Below are 22984 nucleotides of genomic sequence, written 5' to 3' on the forward strand. Positions count from 1 at the left end.
CCCTACAGCTAGGGATTTTCTGCTTCTCCCAGAGGAAAAGGCTGCACCAGGCTTCCCATGGGACCAGTTCTTTAACTCTCCTGAAGGAGGGGTTTCCAAGTTCTCTTGGACCTCCAAGGCTCATAGGTTCTGGGCAACTGGCTTTCCTAACCAGCTCCTGTAAAGAGTGTTAACACCCCAGTTGTTTGTCTGTAACCCTCACTGAAAAGGCTGCTTTTGTACTAATCCACAAAAAGGGATAGCAACTGAAGGGAAGGGGCGGGGGCGGGGGTGGGGGGGGGGGGTATCTGTCCTCTGAACACAAACCTACAGTGTGTAGCCAGCAATATGCCCTGGTCTCTGGGGACACTGGGAGATCAAGGAAACCCTACCCCCTATTCTTGTCATCTGTGTCTTCCAAGCTTCTCCAGTAAAGCCCATTCCTTAACCCATACTGCATGACACTATACAATGCATCCCAAGTTCTGATGCATGACAGACAATGACCACACAGGGAAGCACCTTGAGTAACACTGTGCAGTCTGCTCTTCAAAATGAATACGCTAATTCAAATTTTAAGACCATATTTACTTGGCTTAATAAGCAAAATGAAAAAATAAAAACATAACACACATGGAAACTTCCAAATTCAGATGGTGATTAATTAAGGCCTAAACCACATACGGCACATTAAGGCAACATGCTCTAATATAAAATTCTTTTACCTCTAAAGCCAACTGTTGCACTTGACCAGCTCCATGGACTCGGAGAAGAGAAAATATTAACTTAAAGTGTCCAATGCATTCACTTTCAGAGCCTAGGGAATAAGAATAAAAATGTTTATCTTTTATTTCTAAGCAATGTTCTAAATGACAGACCTTCAGAAAGCCAATATACACTGCTGTTTACTGGCAATTCTAAGTCTCTGATCATCTTTCCTCAACATTTCTATCATTAAGTGAGTGAAGTTCCTCTAAGCAGCAGTAAATCTTAAGAGGCAAAGAATAAGACAGAATTTCTTAGGTTTGTTTTGTTTTCATTTCCATCCACACCCCTAGCCCTCAGGCTAAAAACAATATATCAAATACACACTCCAAATACAACTTTAAAAATAAGGGTGTAAGGTGGTATTTTTATTCTTTACCTCTAGATCTTATAGCTACCCCCTCTGCCTAATTATATTTTGGGAGTGTGTGACATCATTTGCCTTTTAGTTTTTAGACTGAATTGGAACTCTGCTGGTTGAGGTGTCATAGACACCTGTATGCATATACAAAGGACTACTTGCGAAAATACATAAAACTGAATAGTATTTCTTCCGTTTCTCACCCACCTCAAACCCCAACCCCATATACTTACTACCATCTTGTTGTTAACAGAACAAAAACATTAAACATTAAAATTTTGTTCAGTGTATTTTTCCTTTTACTATATGGTAGTAAGAACACATATGGTGTAATCTGTAATTTTTTGAGACTTCAGAAGAAAATTCACTCAGTCTCCTTGAATTAAAAGAGTCTGAAAATATTCCATTAATAGGTTGCTTTTAAATTCATTTTCAAATCACTGTATCATCATAATATATACTGAAAAGAGCAAAAGAGTACCTGAAAGTTAATAATAAAAAATAATAAAAAGGATTTGGGGTCTTCAAGTAACTTACGTTGAATCTGTATTGTTTTAGGTTTTATATTCCATATCTGTTATCAAAGTTAGAAAACGCTTTCAGATTTTCACGCATGCATCTCCCTGGAGTCAGGCAAGACATTTTTGGAAATGTCCTCTTAAGGTCATTTAAGAATGAAAACTCTCACTTTTTTATTTCAATTTTTATATACCAAAAGCTTCAGTCAGTTTCTCAAAACTATGTGTCAGGTAGCAGAAAAGGCAAATTAGATCACCTAATTAATAAATCTAATTTAAGCACTTATATGTCAACTTATGTCATCAATGTGAAATTTTACACCATCAAAGTTATTCTACCTTTTCAACTCATTAAGACTTATTTTCTCTTAGAGATATGAATACTTCTAAACATGATGCCTTGACCTCTCTTTCCATCCTACTGTTTATAGGTAAAAATATGAGCTCAATTCTTGTTATGTTATACCAAGTAAACATTATAACCAAGTATACTATTTTCTTTGAGTTTCTCCGATAAAATTGGGAATTTTTAGGGCCCTTCTATTTTAAGGATCTTACTGATCAAGGGTATAGTCACACACCTGGATTATATTTTATGACATTTCTCAGAGCCTCCAAAGCCATTTCCACTCTTGGCAAGCGGTCTCCGTGTTGCTCTGACTCCACTTTTGCAGCATGTGTGATAGCCATGAATGTGTGGAGGTACTGGGCCTGGGAGCCTATATAATCCAAAAGACTTGCGGCAAATGCTTTTGGAACCTAAATTGAGTGGAGAAATGTTTACAAACACGTGTACCCCCAGAAATAATCATTAAAAAACTCCAGAGCAACACCTTCCCCCACCCACCCTCCAGCAAAACCTTCAAGCTATGGAATGATTAAATTATACATACACATGAACATCTATGAATTGGGGGTTGTGGGGACAACACCCAGTTGCATTAGAAAGTGTTTCAGGGCGCCTGGGTGGCTCAGGCAGTTAAGCATCTGACTCCTGATTTCAGCTCAGGTCATGATCTTACAATTCATGAGATCAAGCCCCGCATCAGGCTCCGCAATGATAGCAAGGAGCCTGCTTGGGATTCTCTCTCCCTCCCTCTCTGCTCCTCTCCTGCTTGCAGTGTGCACACTCTTTTCTCAAAATAAACAAACTTAAAAAAAAAAAAAAAAGTGTCCTTTAACTTTTGTCCTAATACATTAGAGATCTAATATACTCCCATTAGGATCTTAGTGTAACAATTCTGAATTAGAGTATCTCTTCCCTTTACAAATCAAAGTAATTGACAGTACAGTATGTAACTTCTATAGTTTGGTTATATTTTTATATTTTAAAAAATATATACTTAGAATATCAATTCAAGGGACAGTTTTCAAAGAGACTTCACAAATAAATGAACTAATTCTGGTTAACAGCTGTTTATATATATTATCGTGATAAAAAATATTTATTATGGTTTAGTAAATTCCTTTTTTTTCCAAACACAAACTTTAAAACAGTCTCCCTTCTTCCCTCCTTACATGGCAACCAACCACAAAATCCTCCTTGTCACTTTCCAAAAAAGTAACTTGTGCTGTCATTGTGACACTCACTTGCTTCTCAAAGTGATTAGGGATCACCACAAGAAATGACATGGTTTGACCTCATTTTCTAAAAAATCTCTTTGCTTTCCACGGGTATTTCCTTATTGTCCTCTAATAACTGGCCAGAGAAGTACTTCTAGCTGGTGGATGATGGAGTGAATGTGTAAATGACCTTGCACTTCCAGGAGAGACTAGTAAGTTGAAGGCATATGCACATGACACAGCTGGGAAGCATTATGCATAAAATACAAAAAATAGCTGGGCGAGGAATAACTTCTTATTCATGAATCCACAAAATCAAATTCTTCAACATGCAAAATAAAGAGGCCTGTAATGGTACCCCGTCACATACCCAGGTTAGTATGAAGCATTAGGCAAGGGACAGGTATTTATTATTTCTGAATACCACACCGGGAAGTGAATAAACTAGCAGCTTTCAATAACAAATGACTGAAGGTATCACACGAAACTAAAAGCACAGAGCTTACCTCTAGTTGGAAAGTAGGGACTTCATTATACACCCTAACAAAAATCTCCCCTACAATAAGTTCTTTGGCATGATCGCTATAGACAAATTCTGATCCATAAGTTTTGTCACAATCACCCTTTTTAAAAAAGAAAACAAGCTGTTAGTTGTAAATCAAAATCATTACTGTCTGGCTTACAAATCTAACCATATTCAATTTAATAACAGATAAATAGCTTAAAAGATCCATTCCTTTTCTAGAGGAAAAACATGGTAGGAAACCAATCATAGCACTCAATACAATATTAATGTTTATAATAATATGAACTCTGAAATAGGCATGGAGTTATGTTATTTTTTAGTTCAAAGATTAATACTATAACCCATTTTAAGATTTCAAAAGATCACAGAAGTCAGCCAATGAAGTGTCTTAGAGCTAGTGTTTATAAAGTATACGACACTTGGTTCTTCTCATTCCACTCAGCAGACATTTGACCTAGTCAGCTATAGACTGATGGAGCTCAGAAATGAACACATTTGGACCGGCCTTTAAAAAGTAACACGCTGAATGAAAGTGCTGGAAAACAGAGTCTCTGAATAAAAAAAAGACAGGGTACTGTTACAGAGATTGCCAAACAGAAGAGTTTCCATTTAAGGAAAAGGAAAAAGACAGAAAAGAGGAATGGGAGAGAAACAGTCCCAATGAAGATTCAGGTTGAAATTACACAGAATTTAAGTTGGACTGAAATCATATGTAAAAGTATACAATAAATTGTGAAGTATTAAACAAAGAGAAGATGCTATTATGTCCCTTCTGGTAAAAGGAGAGATGTATAAAAACGTGAGATCTATTCTCCCCAGCTCTGCAATTTTCAAAAGACTTCTATCTATGTAGAGTTCTGAGTGACTAATGAAATGAGTTAAATAGTTCAGGACATAACAGTGGTGTTTATTGCATAATAACTTCTAAACACACAGACATAACTGTCTGCTAACTCATCAAGTCTCAACGATCTAGTATGTGGATTATACAAGCCTTATCCTTATTGGGCACAGTGCAGTCTTTTGGGGTTTTTTGTTTGTTTTTTTCATAGCTTAAAAGATTCTCCACCAGAAGATGGCAAGACAAGAGAAATCATTCAATTCTGATACCAGAAAGCAACTCTGATATACTCAAAAAAGAGGCTGAAGAGTGCTTTTAGGTAGAAAAATTCGTTACAATGGGAAGCAGCTACATGTAAACTAAACAGTAACAACCACAAATACAAATGTATCATTAAATACAAGAACACTGTTCTTACATGGACCACATATTAGGTGGCAAAAACCTATAGGCTTGATTAACACCAAATGGAGACACAATAAATACGTTTCTGTTTTGTCAGTACTAAGTTACGTTTCCAGAGAATATTTATAAAAGTTACCCAAGAAATTTATGAAACAATAACATACTTTTTTAATCATGTTTTCTTGTTGGGATTCAAGAAATTCAAGTAGTTCTGCTCTTGTAGAATTGTTCCATATCAAATAGGGGCTCTCTGTGTTGCTGTTAAGCATCTTCAGAATCTAGGGCACAGAATATTACTATTTTGTAACATTTGGAAAAAAATAATTCAACTTATCATTTACTGAAACTGCTGATCACATGCCAAGCACTGTAACAAGTGCCTTAGAGACAATGGACCTCAATAATTCTAACAAGTTTGCTGATATCATCCATTTTGCAACTGAGAAAAATCAAAGCTGAGAGTAATCCAGGGATTTGTCCCAGGTCACACAGGCCTTAAGTGGGGAAACTAGGACACAAATTGGAGCCGGTATGACTTCACATCGTAACATTTGCTCTGCTATGGTGAAAATTACATGAGATAGTTGTGTTGAAACATTTAATAAACAGTAAACATGAGCTTAAAAAGAATCATACCATACTGCCTTTACATAAACAAATCAGAAAACAAAATCTGTCTTTCTGAAGTATACTGCTATGAAGGGAAATAAAACTGAGGAGCAGAGAGTCACTTTAGATTTCCTTGGCCAAACCCGGACTCAAGGCTGCATGAAGCAGTTTTGAAGACACAGCTTCTGACTGCTTAGCCATGCAGTGTGCTTTCCCACTGTTTATTTAGCTCTCCTCGATTAGCAGTGTTATAGAAAGACTTGAGACTCTCTAATACAAACTTCTTAATTCTACATTTACAGAGCTCTATACTAGGAGGAGAGTAGCAGGTTATAACCTTCCTCTTATACAAAGCCATCTAACCTGTTTTTAAAACATTAACTACTAGTTAAATAAAATGATTGAAAAAATACATTCTTAGGAAAATTATCAAACTTTGAGAAATGGCAGTTTAAAATAAGCATTTTGAAAAATCCACATGGAGTTTAGGCCAAGATTCTGAAATGCTACTTTTCTCCCCCCACCACCCCACCCGACAGTTTATCAACAACCTGTCAGCATTTCTGGAAAGAATGTTTTCAATCAGCAAAATGCATCATGTATACTTTGCATAGAGAAAGTACAAACATCAGGAGCAGTATCTAAAGCTCTTCCCTCTTGCTCAGAGGGCACTGAAAAGCAATGGTCTACACTAAAAAAAGAATCAGGTTGAATTAAAAAACAAATGTTTAATAAATTCTAAGAATACTTTACATTTGGAACACTGAGGGCTTTTTCCCTTACAAAAGTACTGGATGATCATCAGAGAAAACATAAAAATAGCCTATAATTCAGCCATTCAGGGAGAAGTACAGTTAACATCCACCCATTTAATACCAAAAATGGGATTTTTAGCCTTTTCACTTAAAATACTTTACACATCTTTTTTTTTTTTTAATTTTTTAAATATTTATTTATTTTTTGAGACACATAGAGAGTCAGAGCACAAGTTGGGGGGGGGGGTGGGTAGAGAGAGAAGGAGACACAGAATCCGAAGCAGACTCCAGGCTCCAAGCTGTCAGCACAGAGCCTGACGCAGGGCTCGAACTCACAAACAATGAGATCATGACCTGAGCCGAAGTCAGACGCTCGACCGGCTGAGCCACCCAGGTGCCCCTAAACATGTTTTAATGTCTTTAAATATACCTTTAAGGTTTCATAGTATCTTACTCAGTGGGTTTTTATACTTTAATGCTACATTCTTAGATTGTTTCTCAATGATCCTCACAAAAGAGGCCAAAGAGGTTGGGAGAGCTGTCAAAGTCATGCTTGACTTTTGTCACGAATCCATGTATGTGTATGTATTTATTAGCTTTTAGGATTTCAACTCTGAGTGTAAATAAGTTCGAGCCTGTAAAACTGGACTCTGGGTCTCCTAACTCCCAGTTCTGTGCCCAGTGTGAAACACCATTCCAGGTTCACACTCTTGTCCTGTCTCTTCATGACTCAAGGTTGCGAAGAATTATGGTGGGCTCCAGAGCAGAGAAACCTGAAGTTAATCTACCCTTGCAGAAAGGGTGGACTTGCACAACCGTTACCAACACATCAATCCACAATAAACTGAATTTCCTGGCTGAGAGAACAAAGGTGAACAGGTTCAATTTTTAGATTTCCTACAGCAATAAACATTGCTGTGTTCCCCTCCTATTTAAAGGATCTTGCAACATTCATCAAAACCCAGGCTATCTCTGAAGCACGTACCTCAGTAGCACTAACTACAGCAAGTTTTCTAGCAACATAGGGTGTCAGCATGCCAGCTAAACTTTTTCTTATGGTTGGATTTTCTGGTGTCGCTTGTTCTTCAGGCAGGTATCCTCCAAGGCGACTCAGAGCACGGACACTCAATTTAGCAAGGCTGTTGGCTACTTCCTGTTACAAAAAATATTAATACATTGAAGTAGGTATGTCATCTTACATAGGTAACACGGTGCCTTTATAAAATCAAAACTGTATGGACCGTATTTAAGGCGCAGAAAGGAAGTTCCCAACACTGATGTCAGAGAGTTCATGCATTAGAATGTACTCTTCCATTTACACAAAAGAACATTAGAATATACATACTCAGTTATAACCATTACACCATCTTATAGATAACTGGAAGAAGTACATTTGGGGGTAGGGTGGGGAGTACAGTAGAGGTAGGCAGACTTGCCTGCTAGAGGAACACACTAACAACGTGAGTAATGAAGGTGAGTGACTAAAAAAGGAGACAGAAAAAATATTCAAGGAAATGAGGTTAAGTATTCAAGTGCCTGGGGGAGCTAGCCCCAACAGCACCATTGTATTTCTCTGTGATATACAACCATAATTTTGCAATCATAAAAATGATTCTAAGTAATAGAAAAGATTAAGTTATGTGCAGTATATGCTACTATAAATTCCCTCCCCTTGAATCCTCATAGCATAAATGGTTAAGATAAAATAAGTTCTGGGACTTTAAGAGCTATAAATTTAGTTATCCAGAAAAACAGTTCATGTCTGGGGCTCTGTATAGCTAGACCTTTGCTTTGCATTATTCAGCATTAACCTATGGTTTGGGTTTAAATTCAAGACTAAAGCAGTGTGAAGGTTACCTGCTGATTTGTTTCTTCGCTTTTCTGAATGCCACTCTCTTCTAGCGTGTAGTCATAATTAAATAGATAACCAAGCAGATGCCACAAAATTCCAGCCTGAAATAGGTGTGTCTGTAGCCAGAAATCAACAGCAAAGGAACTGACACATTCTACTCCAAGAGCGGCCACCCGTGGAATACTCTGAGAGATTAAGAATAATGAAATTAAAAAAAAAAAAAAAAGCTCCCAAGAGAAATTGGTTATGAATGTACAAGCTAGCCATCTTACTGTGCAAAATGTTCACCTCTCTTGTATTTTCAATTCCAATTTAAATCTGAATCCAATATCCTTTAAAGTCTAAAATTAAAAGTGACCCTGTGATAAGACACTGAATTGTTTTCGAGGCCAGTGCTCAAAGATTCGGAAATATAGTTTTCTCCATTTTTTGTGTTCTAATTTTTAAAAATAGTGATAAGGCATTACAACTCACATGCTAGGGTCTTAACTGTATCAGAAATATCTTTAGTGCAGGTGTATGGATTTACTTCTTTATATCAGAGTTTATATTCTTATTAAACACTTCGAAGGACATCATGTAAATATACTTAAGAGATTTTCATCAGATTTATTAACTCTAGATAACTTAGTCCAGGATCGGCACCCCAATCCTATTCAATTCCAACAGAACTCACTCCATCCAGTTATCTAAGAAAGCTCTCTCTCCTTCCCAGTCACCTACTTCACCTACCGTAGTTTGAGGCTAACTAGTTTGCCTCAAACTAGGCAAACTGCCTAGTTTGCCTCAGCAGTACAGGATTTGGAGGAAATATTAACTTCTCAGCAACCCAAAGCCCTTCCCACCAGTGACTTGATTGTTACATGGTCCTTTACTTGCATTAGATTCATTTACTCTAGTCTCTCATTTCTTCTCTGCCTCTCTTCCAATGTTCAGATGAGACCCACTTCCCTTTACATGTCACTTTAGTCTTATTTCTTATGGGCCACCACAGGAACTAAAGTCTCCATTTACACCAAGGGTTCTGTGAAAAATGATTTTAGAGATCCAAATAATGCACATAAAAACAATTTTGGGAAAACAGCTTATGTATAAATTGGGGACTGGCTATGTGACAAGAACACCCATTGCCTACTGCATCTAGAAAGCATTAAAGATGAACTCTACCTTGCCAAAATATAGCACCCGACAGAGATCCTTGATGATGCCAGGCATTTCCGTGATCTTCTCTCGGCATTCTTCAAACTGAGCGGCCACGCTGTAGCATTTGCTTATGTGTCCACACACCTGCATGCAACACAACAGAGCAAAAACAAAAACCAAAAAAAGGTTCACGTGCACATTCCTTACTTAAGACACCAGAAATCAAGTCAGCAGAGATTCATGAATAATGCTTAATGCTATGTATGATGCTCCAAATTTAAAAAGAACATTTCTACTGAATCACTAGTAATTCTGGCTAAGATTTCCTCTATATGCAGGGTGGGCAAACCATGGCTACTGCAGTGCATGGGCCAAATTGGCCCTGGTTCATTTTTGTATGGCCAGGGAGCTAAGAATGGTTTTTACTTTTTCTCAAAAAGAGTTTAAGTGGGGTAGGGGCAGATAAAGAGGGGAGAGAGAGAACCCCCAATCAGGCTCTGCACTGCCATATCGGCGCAGAGCCCGATATGGGGCTTGAACTCATGAACCATGAGATTATGACCTGAACCAAAACCAAGAGCTGGATGCGTAACTGACTGAGCCACCCAGGCACCCCAGTTTTACATTTTTAAAGGTTGTTAACACACACACACACACAAATATGCAAGAGAGACTGTAAACAGCCTGACAAAAATATTTATTTACTCTCTGGCCCTTTATAAAAAGAGGTCTGCCAACCTCCGGTTAAGGTATTTTTGTCCAACTTATTAACATTGCAGAACAATCCTACTTATTTACCACACTTCAAAATAAAGTATGAAACTAAAAAGCTTGTACTCATTTAAGTGTTTATATTTATTTTTGAGAGAGAGAGAGAGAGAGAGAGAGAGAGAGAATATGAATCAGATGTGAATGGGGGAGGGGCTGAGAGAGAAGGGGACACAGAATCTGAAGCAGGCTCTGGGGTCTGAGCTGTTAGCACAGACCCCAACATGGGGCTCAAACCCACCAACCACGAGATCATGACCTGAGCCGAAGTCAGATGCTTAATCAACTGAGCCACCACCCAGGCACCCTGTACTTGTTTGTTTTATATTCTAAAATTTGCTGGCATAAAAAGGACCACACAAAAAGATGCATTCTACAATGATCTTAATGAATTCCTGAAGGATTTTTCTCTCAACAAGTTCAATTATAACCTTAACAGAAAAAAACCAAACTATAGTGATGGATTGTTATATCTAAGATGACAAATGTTAGGTGAACCTGTGGTAATCATTTCACAGTATATGTAAATCAAAGCATCATGCAATGTGCCTTAAATTAATACAATGATGTATGCCAACTGCTTCTCAATACAACTGGAAAAACATGACTAGAGATGGGAGAGGGAGGTAGAGAAGGAACTTACGGAAGGGGCAGATGATAAGTGAAAAAAGAATGGCAAAATGACAAATGTTTGTAAGTGGATGGTGGGGATATAAGAGTTCATCATACTATTCTCTAAGGAAAAAAAAAATCAAGCCACTAGAGTCCACGTGATTTAGTGTAGTACCTAAGTGTGATAAAGAAACCAATAGCCTCAGTATCACCTGAGAATTTGTTAAAAGCATATTCAGTCCTCTACCCCAGAACCACTGAATCAGAAACTATGGGCAGCAGCCCAAGTAGGGGTCAGCCACCCACGTTTTCATGAGCCCTCCAAGTGATTCTCATAGAAGTTCAAGTTTCAATTACTACTGGTCTAGTGTAACTGTCTTGGAACCACACATTTTAGCCTCACCTGTACTGACATGTCACTTGGTTTACTAGAACGATTCAAGACAGCCACACAGCGACTAAATGCCTCCTGTAACACCTGAAGAGAAAGAAGTTATCCATTAATTCCCCATTTTGACTTGAAGTCTGAAAAGTCTTTTCTGGTAGGAATAAAATATTAACAACCTTTTAATGTTAGATACTTGGTAAATAAATGTTTGCTCAATTAACATTTGTTAAACAAGTAAAAGATCCCTAGAAGTTTTTTGTTTTTTTTTTTAACATTCCCAATAAGCTATTTTGTGAGCAGTTAAGGGTATCAATTTTGAATCAAATACTTTCCAATTCACATTATGAAATAAAGCTCCATTTCTACCTTTAATTTTAATGCTAGAATATGGAGAACATAACATGTTATTTGGTGGAATAAATTAAGGTAAGAAATTCCATCAATTGTACTTGTACTTGGTGAATTCTCTATTGCCAAAAGTCATACAATGTGCCTCAACTAGCTTGAAGAGAAAGAAGGACAGAGGTCATCCCATATTACCTCAATTCCATTCTCCCTCCTGAGCTCTTCAGCATTGAGGGCCGAGCAGTTGACAGTATGGAAAGCTAGCTCTGTAGCAGCAGGCAACAATGGTGATTCTTTTGAGAACAGGAGGTCATCTGAAGTCTCCATTGTTATAGTCCTAATTAGCATGGGATATCCTGCATATTTATAAGGCTGTAAATCTGAAATAATCAAAAGTTAGTGTTGGGAAAACAGTAAGCAAAACAAAAATTGATTGTCATAGTTTTAATTCTGACACTATGTTCAATTGTGTTCCCTTAAAAAAAAAAATGACAAAATATTTAACATCTTAAATGTCTCCTAATTCTAGTTCATAAAAAGAAATTAAACCTAGTATAAATCCCTTGGATCTTTCCTTTTCTAGCATATTTGTTTGGCTGATTTCTCTAAAATTTTTCTGCCCCCAAAAAGATTATTTTCTGGTAGATTAAACTTTACTAAACTTAAGTATGTAGTGGTTTTGATCCTTTGCAAAATATCTACTTTCTGCATTGTCCACGGAATCTGTGTAACTTTTCATGTGACCGCAGACAGCACAGACAGATCAGGACCCCACACCAGAACTTATTTATAAATCCCCTTTGGGAAAAGTGGGAGGTGCAGCCTGAAAAAACATTATGACCTTGGTAATAAACCAATGGTGAGCCACAAGTGCAACTCTAATATAGTTATTAGCCATTAAAATGTAACCAATGGTTTGAAAAAGACTTGTTTACAGTCATTTTGATTAGTGGTAAATGCCATGTAACTAAATGCTTTACAAATGTGTTCTGTTCAATTCATATGCAAAAGTGAATTAGTCACTGCTCTCAAACTGCTAGATCCCCATGCTGTCCCGTGTAATACTAAAACTGCAATCCCACTTGTCTTCAATTACCCAACAGTCCTGCTTATCTCAAATCCCCACTGTCCTCTCTTCCTTCTCTCCCAACATCATCCTACAGAGCAAATGGGTCTCTAACTCTTGGCTTCAAGCCAAGTTCAGTTCCAAAGCCAAAGGACACCTGCAGTCTTGAAACTAACTTCCCATCCCCAACAAAGCCTTTAAAGTTTTCACTTTCCTGGCTTTCTGGTTATTGTTAACAGCAAATGGCACTGCAAACATGCTGGGAATTCCCAATAACCTTGTACTGTGAAATCATACCTATTTATTCTACAATCATGGTTTACAAACTATCCCATAGGATCAGAGGGTTTTGAGAGCTACCATAGGAAATGAGAAGTATGAGAAAAGTATATGATCACATGACAAGTTTCTATTGGTTTTAAAGACCAGACCATTCTTTAGAAGCTTTTAAAGTTATGAACAGGCACAAAAAGCTAACGTCCTTCCAGAAGGAGTAACAAAAACTTGCTGGAAATGCAAAATACTAAAAAACATAGGTAAGAAGTGGAAAGTATAAAAACAAACAACATTTTGGCCCTTCCAATAGAAAACTACTCTTTTACTCTAAAATGCAATTCTAAGAATCGTATGCAATAATAACTCTAAATCTATTAAAATATACTGTAGAAACAAGTAACATGGTAGGTATCAGCTGGAAGGTAAATTAGAATTTGAAAATAACACAAGCCTTACCTTCTTTATGACGGTTGAAGAGGATGCTCTGTGTTTTCAAAATTAAAATTATGTTCTCTGGATCTGGCCCATCCACTATTTTTGCTGATTTGGTACATAAAAATTCATATGCTTTATTTACTTTTTCAAACATATCCTGTATATGACCAAACATAATTAACTTTTAGTGTGGAAGATCTCAAACCAAACAGCTGGTCTGTATTTTACCAATAACTTCTTAGTTATTATTTTGTTTTTTCCATTAAGGAATTCATTCCAATTGTAATCTAGCTGGTACACTCAAGGTGAAACCTCCCCCCCTCCCCCCGCCGCCAAATAGCTATTTACTGACCTTAATACCATTACTAAAAAATTCTTCACTTGGTTTATACCATATATATCATATTGAACTCATAAAGACAGTTTCTGAGCTATTATAAAAATAGTAAGAGCTGTTTATGGAGTACTGCAGCAGGCATTGTACTAAATATGCATTACAAACATTATCTCATTTAATCCTCCAAACGTCCATATGAAGTGTGAACAGTTATATCCTCATCTAGGGTCACAAAGTCAACTGGTGATGGGCTAAGACTTACACCCAGGTCTGACTCCTAAATCCATGTCTTAAATTACAACACCATATTATGTTCCTTGATCTACATGCTGATTCTTGTGTGTCATATTGTTTTACTACCATAGCTTTATAGAGTATTTCAACATCTGGTATTAAGTCTAGCAATTTAATACTGATTTAAATATTTCTTCCTATCTTGACTGTTTTCTCTCCCAGATGAATCTGAATTGCTACACATTTCTCAAAAAATCCCAGACTTTTGATTTAAAATGTCTTAAACATATAAAAGCAGTATCTTTTCTTTTTTAAAAAAAAATTTTTTTTAAATGTTTATTTATTTTTGAGAGCAAGAGAGAGAGAGAGACTGACAGACAGACACAGAGTGTGAACAGGGGAGGGGGAACCAGAGAGGTAGACACAGAATTAGAAGCAGGCTCCAGGCTCTGAGCTGCCAGCACAGAGCCTGATGGGAGGCTTGAACCCATGAACCGTGAGATCATGACCCGAGCTGAAGTCAGATGCTCAACCGACTGAGCCACCCGGGCATCCCAGCAGTATCTTTTCAATACAAAGTCTTCCCATTCAGGAGTAATGTCTGTCTTTAATTAAAAAAATATTAACCTTGAAATCAGTGGAAATTACTCCAAGTTTCTATCAATAAGCTATCAGTCGTAGTTATAGAAATCATACTGTGTGATTTCATCTTTTATGTAATCTTTCTTGGCATTTTAGTAGGAAGCTGAAGAGGCAGGATCAGGGAATACCACCACCAGGTAACTTTTAAGCCTGATCCAAATTTTCTGTTTTTTCAGTTAGAACAATATGAAGTTGAATGTCATTAGAAAAAAAAAAATCACCCAAAGCAATTCAGATGGCCATAACTTCACCTACAAATTAATTACATTCATCCACATTCTTAACATTCAATTATTCATGTGACTGCCCATTAGACTTAATTCTTAGACATGAGAAAATATCCACTAGTTACTAGTATAAGGGCAGTCCTTCTGGCAAACTGAGGGAGGACCATTCATGCACAAACCAGGGGCATATGGGCCACAGGTTAATGTAACATACACTGGGCATTACGAGGCGGGCACGAGCACAGAGAGTGAATATACCTTTTCTCCACCTAAAACATTAATAGAGCAAAAGGAAGTCAACCCAAAAGTCCTAATTCCAAAGGTAGTACATACCCTCCCTTCTGGATTCTTATCAGGGTGGTACTTCTGTGCAAGTCTGAAGTAAGCTTTTCTAATCTTGCTCTCATCATGCCTGTTAAATAGCAAAATTATTTTATGAACAGAGTAAGGTACAAGAAAAAAATTTATATAATCATTTAAAATGATACTGTAAGAATCTTACTTTTATTATATATGATCACATATTAGGCATCAAATTAAACCCATAAGATTCAAGTAAGAATTTTTTTTTAATGTTTATTTATTTTGGGGAGAGAGGAAGAGGGACAGCACATGTGCGCAAACAGTGGAGGGGGAGAACAAAGAGGCAGAAGATCCAAAGTGGGCTCTGTGGTGACAGCAGGGAGCCCAATGAAGGGCTTGAACTCATGAACCGCAAGATCACGACCTGAGCTGAAATTGGACATTCAACTGAGCCACCAAGACGCTCGAAGAGTATTCTTTACATACAAAAGATAAAACCTCAATGTTCCCTATGGAAGGTTATCATTCACTTCAAATCACAAAACTGTATTTGAAGAACTAAGAAAATTTTTTTCCAATTTTTCGAACTGTCACTTCAAACTCTGTAATTTTAAGTAATATTGACTATCAGCCTTGCCAAAAATGTATAAAATGTATAAAATCAGACTTAAGAAAATGTCTTTTAAACCACTTTTCTCTAATATTATCTATTCTACTATAAAAACTTCACTTATATATTAATGAAGTAAATGCACACTCTTTCCTATACATCTTAGCGTCCTAGATATATTGCTACCAAATCTATTCCTCACGTGTAACACAAATAGTAGGAGGAAGGGGGAAGATGAGTATATGAGTGATGACCATGTGGCAGGTACAGTGCCAGGTGTTTTACATTATTTCAGTTAATAGAGAGCAAAACCTGTACCAGCAAGACAGAAAAATGTTAATTCTAACAAATTTGTAATAAATGATAATCACATGGATACATTTCCATATGGTTATTCCCACAGGTGTATACATATCAAAGAATAGGCAAAAAAAAATGTAAAAACCGTTGTTTAATAACTCAGTCTTTGATATTAATATTCTAAGGCAAGGCAAACTTTTACTATTACAATACTGAAAATAACTCACGGGCCCTGTCCTTGAGGGAGATTAAGCACTTCATAAGCATCATCTATTGACATTGTAGGTGGCTTCTTTTCAACTTCCTTCTTCCAGGCATCAAGAGTATCTTTTAGAAGCTTAACCTTAAAGACAGAGGATTAAAATTTATATCTTTTGTGAAAGTAAAACTATTTCAGAATGTAGTTATAAATTACAGAATTCTTGTGCTGTATTTAAACTGACATTTCTGGGCTATCCAACTATTACGGTTTTCTGAAATACACATAACCAAAGTCACTGCTAAATAAGTAGCAGGGTATCTGCTACAGGGCTACATTCCTCTCTTTTTCTTATGTGGTATTTTTATTCTCTGACAATTTCTGTCTTTACTTTTAATTGTTAAAAGAAATGTTCAGAAAGCACCGAAAACTTTGAAATTAGTGGATACATTGCAGTAGGAAAGAAAGCAGTATATGGTTACATGCTTCTCAAAGTGATCTAATGTAATTACCAGTAAGCTGACATTCAAACAAATCTAAGAGACAGTAAGTAAAACCAAGAGAGTCTGGGTAGCAGGCCAGAAGAAGAAAGCCAATATTTACTGCATGCATTTATGCCAAGGAGCTAGATGCTTTACAGACTGTAGCAGACTTAATTCTTGTACAAAATTTCAACAATACATGAAACCATTCAGATTCTTTGAGATAGCACCATGTTTCCCACTTAGTAAGTGGTAGAAGTGGATTCAAACCTAAGTCTGACTAAAAAGCCCATACTTTTCTATTTCATGCTGAATCCATAACAGGTAGCAGAGACAGCTGTCTTTATCTGGTCACAATAAAGAGGCAATGCCTAAGATGGCAATTGTTCTGAAATCTTTTGATGGTAAGGATAATGGTATAACCACTGCTATACTAAAAAATCAACAGGGGCACCCAGGCCCACTTTATTCCAGGCTTCCAGCAGATATCCAAGGGCTCAAGTTGGAGGGTTCCCAAGGGCACTGTGGACAGGCTACTATATAAAATAGTAGGTCCCACTTACTGCCTCCTATGTGTGCCAGGAATCATGCTATTTTTCATATGAATTCTCAATCTTCCCAACCACATGAGATAGTTGCTATTAGTAGTAGTACTGTTACTGTAACGGAGGCTTAGAGAAATCAAGCAATGTTAAATACACCTACTAATGGCCAAACTGAGACTCAATCCCAGACTGCCTAACTCCAACATCTGCGAGCTTACTCAATATGCTATAAAAACAAGCTTCTATATTTGGGATTTATCCAAATATATTACATTACACTCAGAGGTACACAGTCCTTAAATAAAAGGGAACATTTAAGGAAGCTATTATCCTTATCAGAGAAGAAATAAATACCCAGGAGTGATTAGAAGCTATGTTTACAGTTTGAGAAGGCACAAATTAACCTACTGACTTACCGGATCTTTAATGGGCCAATCTGGAAACCGGAGTGTATCGCAAAGTTGTTTGAGGTAATAAATATTACAAAATAGTTCATTTTCTAGTTGTGGATAGTTGATTACTGGGATGGGACAATATTGATAAAGTGCTCTTGTGTTACTCTGAAGACGTGGTGTGAAATCAGCAAGATGGGCAGCAATCTTCTCTATCATGAGGCGTCTACAATTAGAAAACTCTCCAAGCATTATGAAAGGATTATTTTATTAAAAAAAAAAAAAAGGTTAAGACAGGTAATCATGCACAATATTTACATGGATCTTCTTTACAGTAACTCAATTATTGGCCTAAAATGTGTGTTTATAAGAATGTTACTGAGAATATTCCATACTTGTTATGTAAAAAGTCTCAATGGATATAAACTTATTTATAATACTTATCTATAAGGACAAGCATAGAGCAAAAGGCTGATATCCCCAGTCCTTCCAAAAATCAGTCATTAGAAGGTCAAATGGTATTGAATTTGCATACTTCATGCAACACATGAGGGCATAACCAGGGGACTAAGTTTACTAGCACCTCAAAGAAGCTCACTACACAGTATTTATTATAATTAACAATCTGGTGTCTGGCTCTCAGTTCAGCAGAAATTTGATCAGATTAGTATACAGACAGCTATATCTTTTAGACAGGGACTTATATTAACCAATCTCAGGAGAAAAATATTCCATAGAAAAGTTGTGTTGTAAACTTCTTTATATTCCTATACATTTGTTCCCAATGAAAAGCATGATTGTCACACAGAATACATTGTTGACTAGCACATGCCAAGTCTACGGGTCAACCTACCTGACAACCCAAATGATAACCAGCAAGTGGCACTGTGAGTGTGAAGTCAGCCAAGGGAGTGAATAACAGACTCAGATCAACCGCCATCCAACTAAGAGGACTGAGGGGTTCTCCACAATAGTGGTGGCCTTGATACTGGACCTATGAAGTGTGCAGTCTTTTTCTAGACACAGCCTGTCTGGATGCTGACGTCTGCTTCTGTGCCTCTACTTTTTCTTGTTTTCCAAGGCTTTTCCTCCTCAAGGGCATTCTTTAGGAAAGTTAATTTCCACATTAAGGTCAAAATGTGCTAAGGGCCTCATTCTAAAATGAATTGGGGTATCTCTGGTATGATCCATTCTATGTGGGCACAGTCTTTAGTGGGGGACAGCTCTGTTTCCAAATACCAAGGAGGCGTGTCTTGATTTTATCCCTATATATTCCTTACATACACTGCCTAAAATTCTACCAGTTCCATAGACTGACTTAAGCATCACCAGTGGTAATAGGATCAACCTTATGTAAAGCTCTATTAAGGTAACGGTAACTCTGTCAAATCATGTTAGATTAGAAAAAAGCTCATGGCCTCGTCAAACTCATCCCTTGATTTGGCACCAATGATCACTGTAGCTTGGATTATGTAATTAGTGAAAACAGTTCTTTTAACAGAAGTCAAACCAGGTGGCAAGAGGCAAGGATTCTGAGTATACAATACAAACAATCAGTTGGCTATTTACCTCATTTCACTGCTCCAGATTGCTTCTGGAGTATCAAATTCTCCCAGAAAAATCTCAGAAAACTTTTCAGGCTCATAATTTTCTAAGTAACAAACCATTGCTTCTGGTAGGATGTGTCCAAGTATACTTCTCTGAAAAATATCTTGTCCTTTTGTCTTTAAAACAAAACACAAAAACACTAAAGTTACCGTTCAATTTTCTAATAAATGAATGAGGGTTAGGGAATATTTTAAGAAAACAACCAGAACAAATTGCTTTTATGTTCTGGAAATTTAGATGGAAACATGGCAAATTGTGAAGGGGAAGATGTCTGGTATTAACTGGCTTTGGCATGAGGTTCAAGGTAGAATTAACACTATCTGGGCCTCCAGCAGAGTCTTAAGCTTGTCAGATGTCAGGGGCTGCCGACATTATTGAGGAGGATCTGCTTGGACCACATGCAATAGTAAAGGACAGCACAAGGAGAGATGCCACCAAGACTTGTATCAATTTTCCTGTGTTACATTGTTGGTTGCAGTTTTCACCTATAACTGCTTCTGTTTTCAAAAACAAGTTAAGTCCAGAAAATCGACATCTTAAAAAGCCTGTCCTCAGGAAGTGTGGCTATTTAGATGGAAAGTATCTATTCAAGGTAATTATAATTAACTGTATTAAGAACTTCATATTCTCTGGCTGGCAAATGGGAGTCAGGAGAATGATCATACTTTATCATACTAAATTTTAAAACTCATTTCTTTACCTGATGGAAATAAAATCCTAAGGACTATAAATACTTTTCTTTTTTCCTTCTAGGCAAAGTGAGAATGTTTTATTCCTCTAGGATCTGACAAAGAGACAGAAGAAAAAACCCAGACACGGTTTTACCACCTAGTGCCAAGACAAATTAGATGATAAATACTTTCAGGCTTTTTTGCTAAATTCACTATCCGTTAAATTTTGGGACAAAGAATTGGTGGTTTCGTTCTTTAGAATACCATTATTTGGGGGGCTCCGGGTGGCTCAGTTGGTTAAGCATCTAACTTTGGCTTAGGTTCATGGGTTTGAGCCCCATGTTGGGCTCTATGCTGACAGTTCAGAGCCTGGAGCCTACTTCAGATTCTGTGTGTCCCTCTATCTTTGCCCCTCCCCTGCTCGTGTTCAGTCTGTCTCAAAAATAAACATTAAAAATAAAATAAAATAAAAAAGCCATTATTTGGTTAGTTTTTGCATCCAGAGTTCTGTTACAAACACAGTTTTGCTGTAATTATTCAAAATACTGTTAGGTGAAATGATATATCATTTTTGTTATAAAAATTTGAAAAAAAGATTCCATATGCATAACTGCACAGAAAAAAAGGGGAAAAAAAGAAATGCCAAAAGATGCCTAATGCTATACTGTGGTGGTCGCATTAATTTTTTTAAAACTCTTTTTATATTTTCATTTTCTATCTGTATAAAGCTGCGGAAATTATACTGCCATGGGCATCACTTTAATATTATTAGATTATTTTCAGGCCTTCCCTGGCTGCTCTAGAAAACATGACATTATACCACATTGTCAAAGAGGTATAACATTCCTTGGTTAGCGTCCTCAGCAGTGGACTGCTGTTGGTTTATTATTCTGCTCACAATAAAATCTGAAAATCAATGCTCCGTGAAAACTCTAACAAAATTTGAATCATCTTTCAGTTATATTTTGACAATAAATACCTCTGTAAAATATAGGTATAAAGTTTCAGGTTGTCAAAGCTATCTGGATGAACCTTAGCTTTTTTTGGATTCCTATTTTTCTTCCCCAGTAAAATGGCAAGGATACTTGAGAGCACCTGAAGAATTAAATAGCTTCAAAAAAGAAATTGGCACTTCTGCCACCTGAGGATCTGAACAAAAAGAAGGATGAAGTCTTTCCTGAATTTTAGCTGAATGTGAGATTCAGATATATACTGAGGTATTTATGGAAGTTATTAATCCAGGTTTTACACAACGGGAACAAGTTATATTCACAGCAGGGTCATGTTATAATTCATATCTGCAATTTCTAATGGGCTACATTTATTTTCATTAAAAAATATTAGCTTAGACTTTCTCTGTACAAGGTACCACAAGGAATGTGAAAGAGGAGTAAAACAGTACCTGCCCTCAAGTGCTTATAATCTAGTAAACATACACAGCTCAGGACAGTTTAGTGCCAAATAGCTTATGCAGCGTCAAGTTACATGAATTAATCTGGCTTACCTCCTCAGACTTGAAAGCCTGTTTGGTATGTGTATACTTCAAAAATCTAGAAAAAGAAATAACCTGTCAGACATAGGAACTGATTTAAATTAAGTAATCTTAGTTTTCTAAAGATCAGATTTTTTAATACTTAAATAAAAGCCATGAAAGGCAACTTGTAAAAATACATACTCCCAAATTGTTTAATTTCTAATGAAGGCAAGAACTTAAATGAATTAGAAAGATTTTTAAATGATGGTCATATTAAGAATATATAATACGAAAAATTACCTAATTTGAAGAAAAAAGCAAAATGTCAAACTGTACGTGCAATATGAACATAGTGATGTTAAATACATATTAAAACTGTATAAAAGATGGTGATAAATTCTCACGTTAGATGTGGTAAAGTGATATATTTTCCCCTTTCTAATTTCCAAATTCTCAGACATATAGTTAAACAGCTGTCCATGTACATTTGAAATAATTTTAAATAGATTACCATTAAAGTTCTTACCGAGCAACAGGAAGCACATTGGAACCTGTATACATCATGATAAAGAAAAATACTCCACTAAGATAAAGACGAGGTAACTGTGGGTTATCTTGCATGATATGGTATAACAAAATCGCAACCTTCTCAACAAGTATAGGGTCAAAGGTCAGCAGTAGCTAAAAAAATAAAATGTTTTTGTTACTGGATTATAAAAAACTTGCAATAACATCATTTACTTCAGGCTTATGTACTTCATGTGCTGAGGTTACACTTTCTTATATGTAATAAGTTACAAAATAAAAATCTGTGGGATTTAGTAAGCTACTGTCTACCAGACTCATCAGATTTGAAAATTAATTCATTTAACAACATTTAATGCAGAGATAGTAAAATATTGAGAATTGTTCAAAACTTATTCAGAAAAGACCCAAAGATGCCTGAAACTACGCTGTCATGATTACAGATAAAACCGTTTCTTATGCAGGAATCTTCTTAGGTGGCCTTCTTTGTTAATGACAAAATAAAAAAGAAAAAGGTAGGTATGCTTTGGGTTAGTTTCAGGATGTGAAGAACTCCCTGGAGACTACTTGAGAACTCAAGGAACAGAGAAAAACTATCAGTGCACACTAGCAGTACTAAAAAATGAATCTACAAGTACAAGTAGAAGGAACGTGGGTGACCAAATACTAGTGGTACGTTTACTGCTGGCCGAAAGTACCAAGAGACGTGATCTCTAAAAAAAATTTGAGCTAGTAACACTGAAGGGAATATCTGGGGCCACCATAAGGAGTCTGGGCTTTTGAAAATCATATAGAGTTGCCATGAATAAACATTTGATCAAGAAATCTTCTAAGTCTTATCTTAACACAAGTGGCACTTCACTTTTCTATAAACATTTCCAAAGAATCCCCAGTGTTGGGTCAAATGCTACTAGTACAAAAAAATAACAAGAGTAAATACTAGCTCACACTAGGAGGTCAAAGTTCCAGACTCAGGAGACTAAACTGGTGTATGTCTTGCCTTTTAGTAAACTAGATTTCTCTGTGTTCTGGTGTCTTATCTGTTCCTCAAGGTATTTTGATGTAGTATTTAGTACTATGAGATATTTTACAAAGGAAAAACAGATACAGTAACAGGATTTTCCCTAGTGTTAGTAGCAGTCGTAGCTCAAGACTTGACATCATTTTAATTAAAATATGGGAATAAGCAGGCAAAAACTCAGAATATTTGAAATTATGACTATACCAG

General features: G+C 36.6%; 1 protein-coding gene across 2 annotated transcripts in view; it reads right to left on the reverse strand.

The window, feature by feature from the left end:
- Positions 1–22984, reverse strand: part of DNAJC13 (DnaJ heat shock protein family (Hsp40) member C13) — a 124875-nt gene that overhangs the window by 23886 nt on the left and 78005 nt on the right. For both annotated transcript variants that reach the window (XM_042956644.1, XM_007087386.2), the window contains 16 exons: positions 21758–21912; positions 21262–21307; positions 19048–19202; positions 17503–17704; positions 16088–16203; positions 14981–15059; positions 13229–13364; positions 11626–11810; positions 11101–11175; positions 9342–9461; positions 8180–8359; positions 7308–7475; positions 5123–5236; positions 3693–3809; positions 2205–2382; positions 705–796 (listed from right to left, as the gene is read on the reverse strand). In XM_042956644.1, coding sequence (XP_042812578.1) covers positions 705–796; positions 2205–2382; positions 3693–3809; positions 5123–5236; positions 7308–7475; positions 8180–8359; positions 9342–9461; positions 11101–11175; positions 11626–11810; positions 13229–13364; positions 14981–15059; positions 16088–16203; positions 17503–17704; positions 19048–19202; positions 21262–21307; positions 21758–21912 — 2118 coding nt within the window. The remainder of the gene's footprint in view (positions 1–704; positions 797–2204; positions 2383–3692; positions 3810–5122; positions 5237–7307; positions 7476–8179; positions 8360–9341; positions 9462–11100; positions 11176–11625; positions 11811–13228; positions 13365–14980; positions 15060–16087; positions 16204–17502; positions 17705–19047; positions 19203–21261; positions 21308–21757; positions 21913–22984) is intronic.

The sequence above is a fragment of the Panthera tigris genome, chromosome C2 (genome assembly GCF_018350195.1).
Source record: "Panthera tigris isolate Pti1 chromosome C2, P.tigris_Pti1_mat1.1, whole genome shotgun sequence".
Classification (NCBI taxonomy): Eukaryota; Metazoa; Chordata; class Mammalia; order Carnivora; family Felidae; genus Panthera; species Panthera tigris.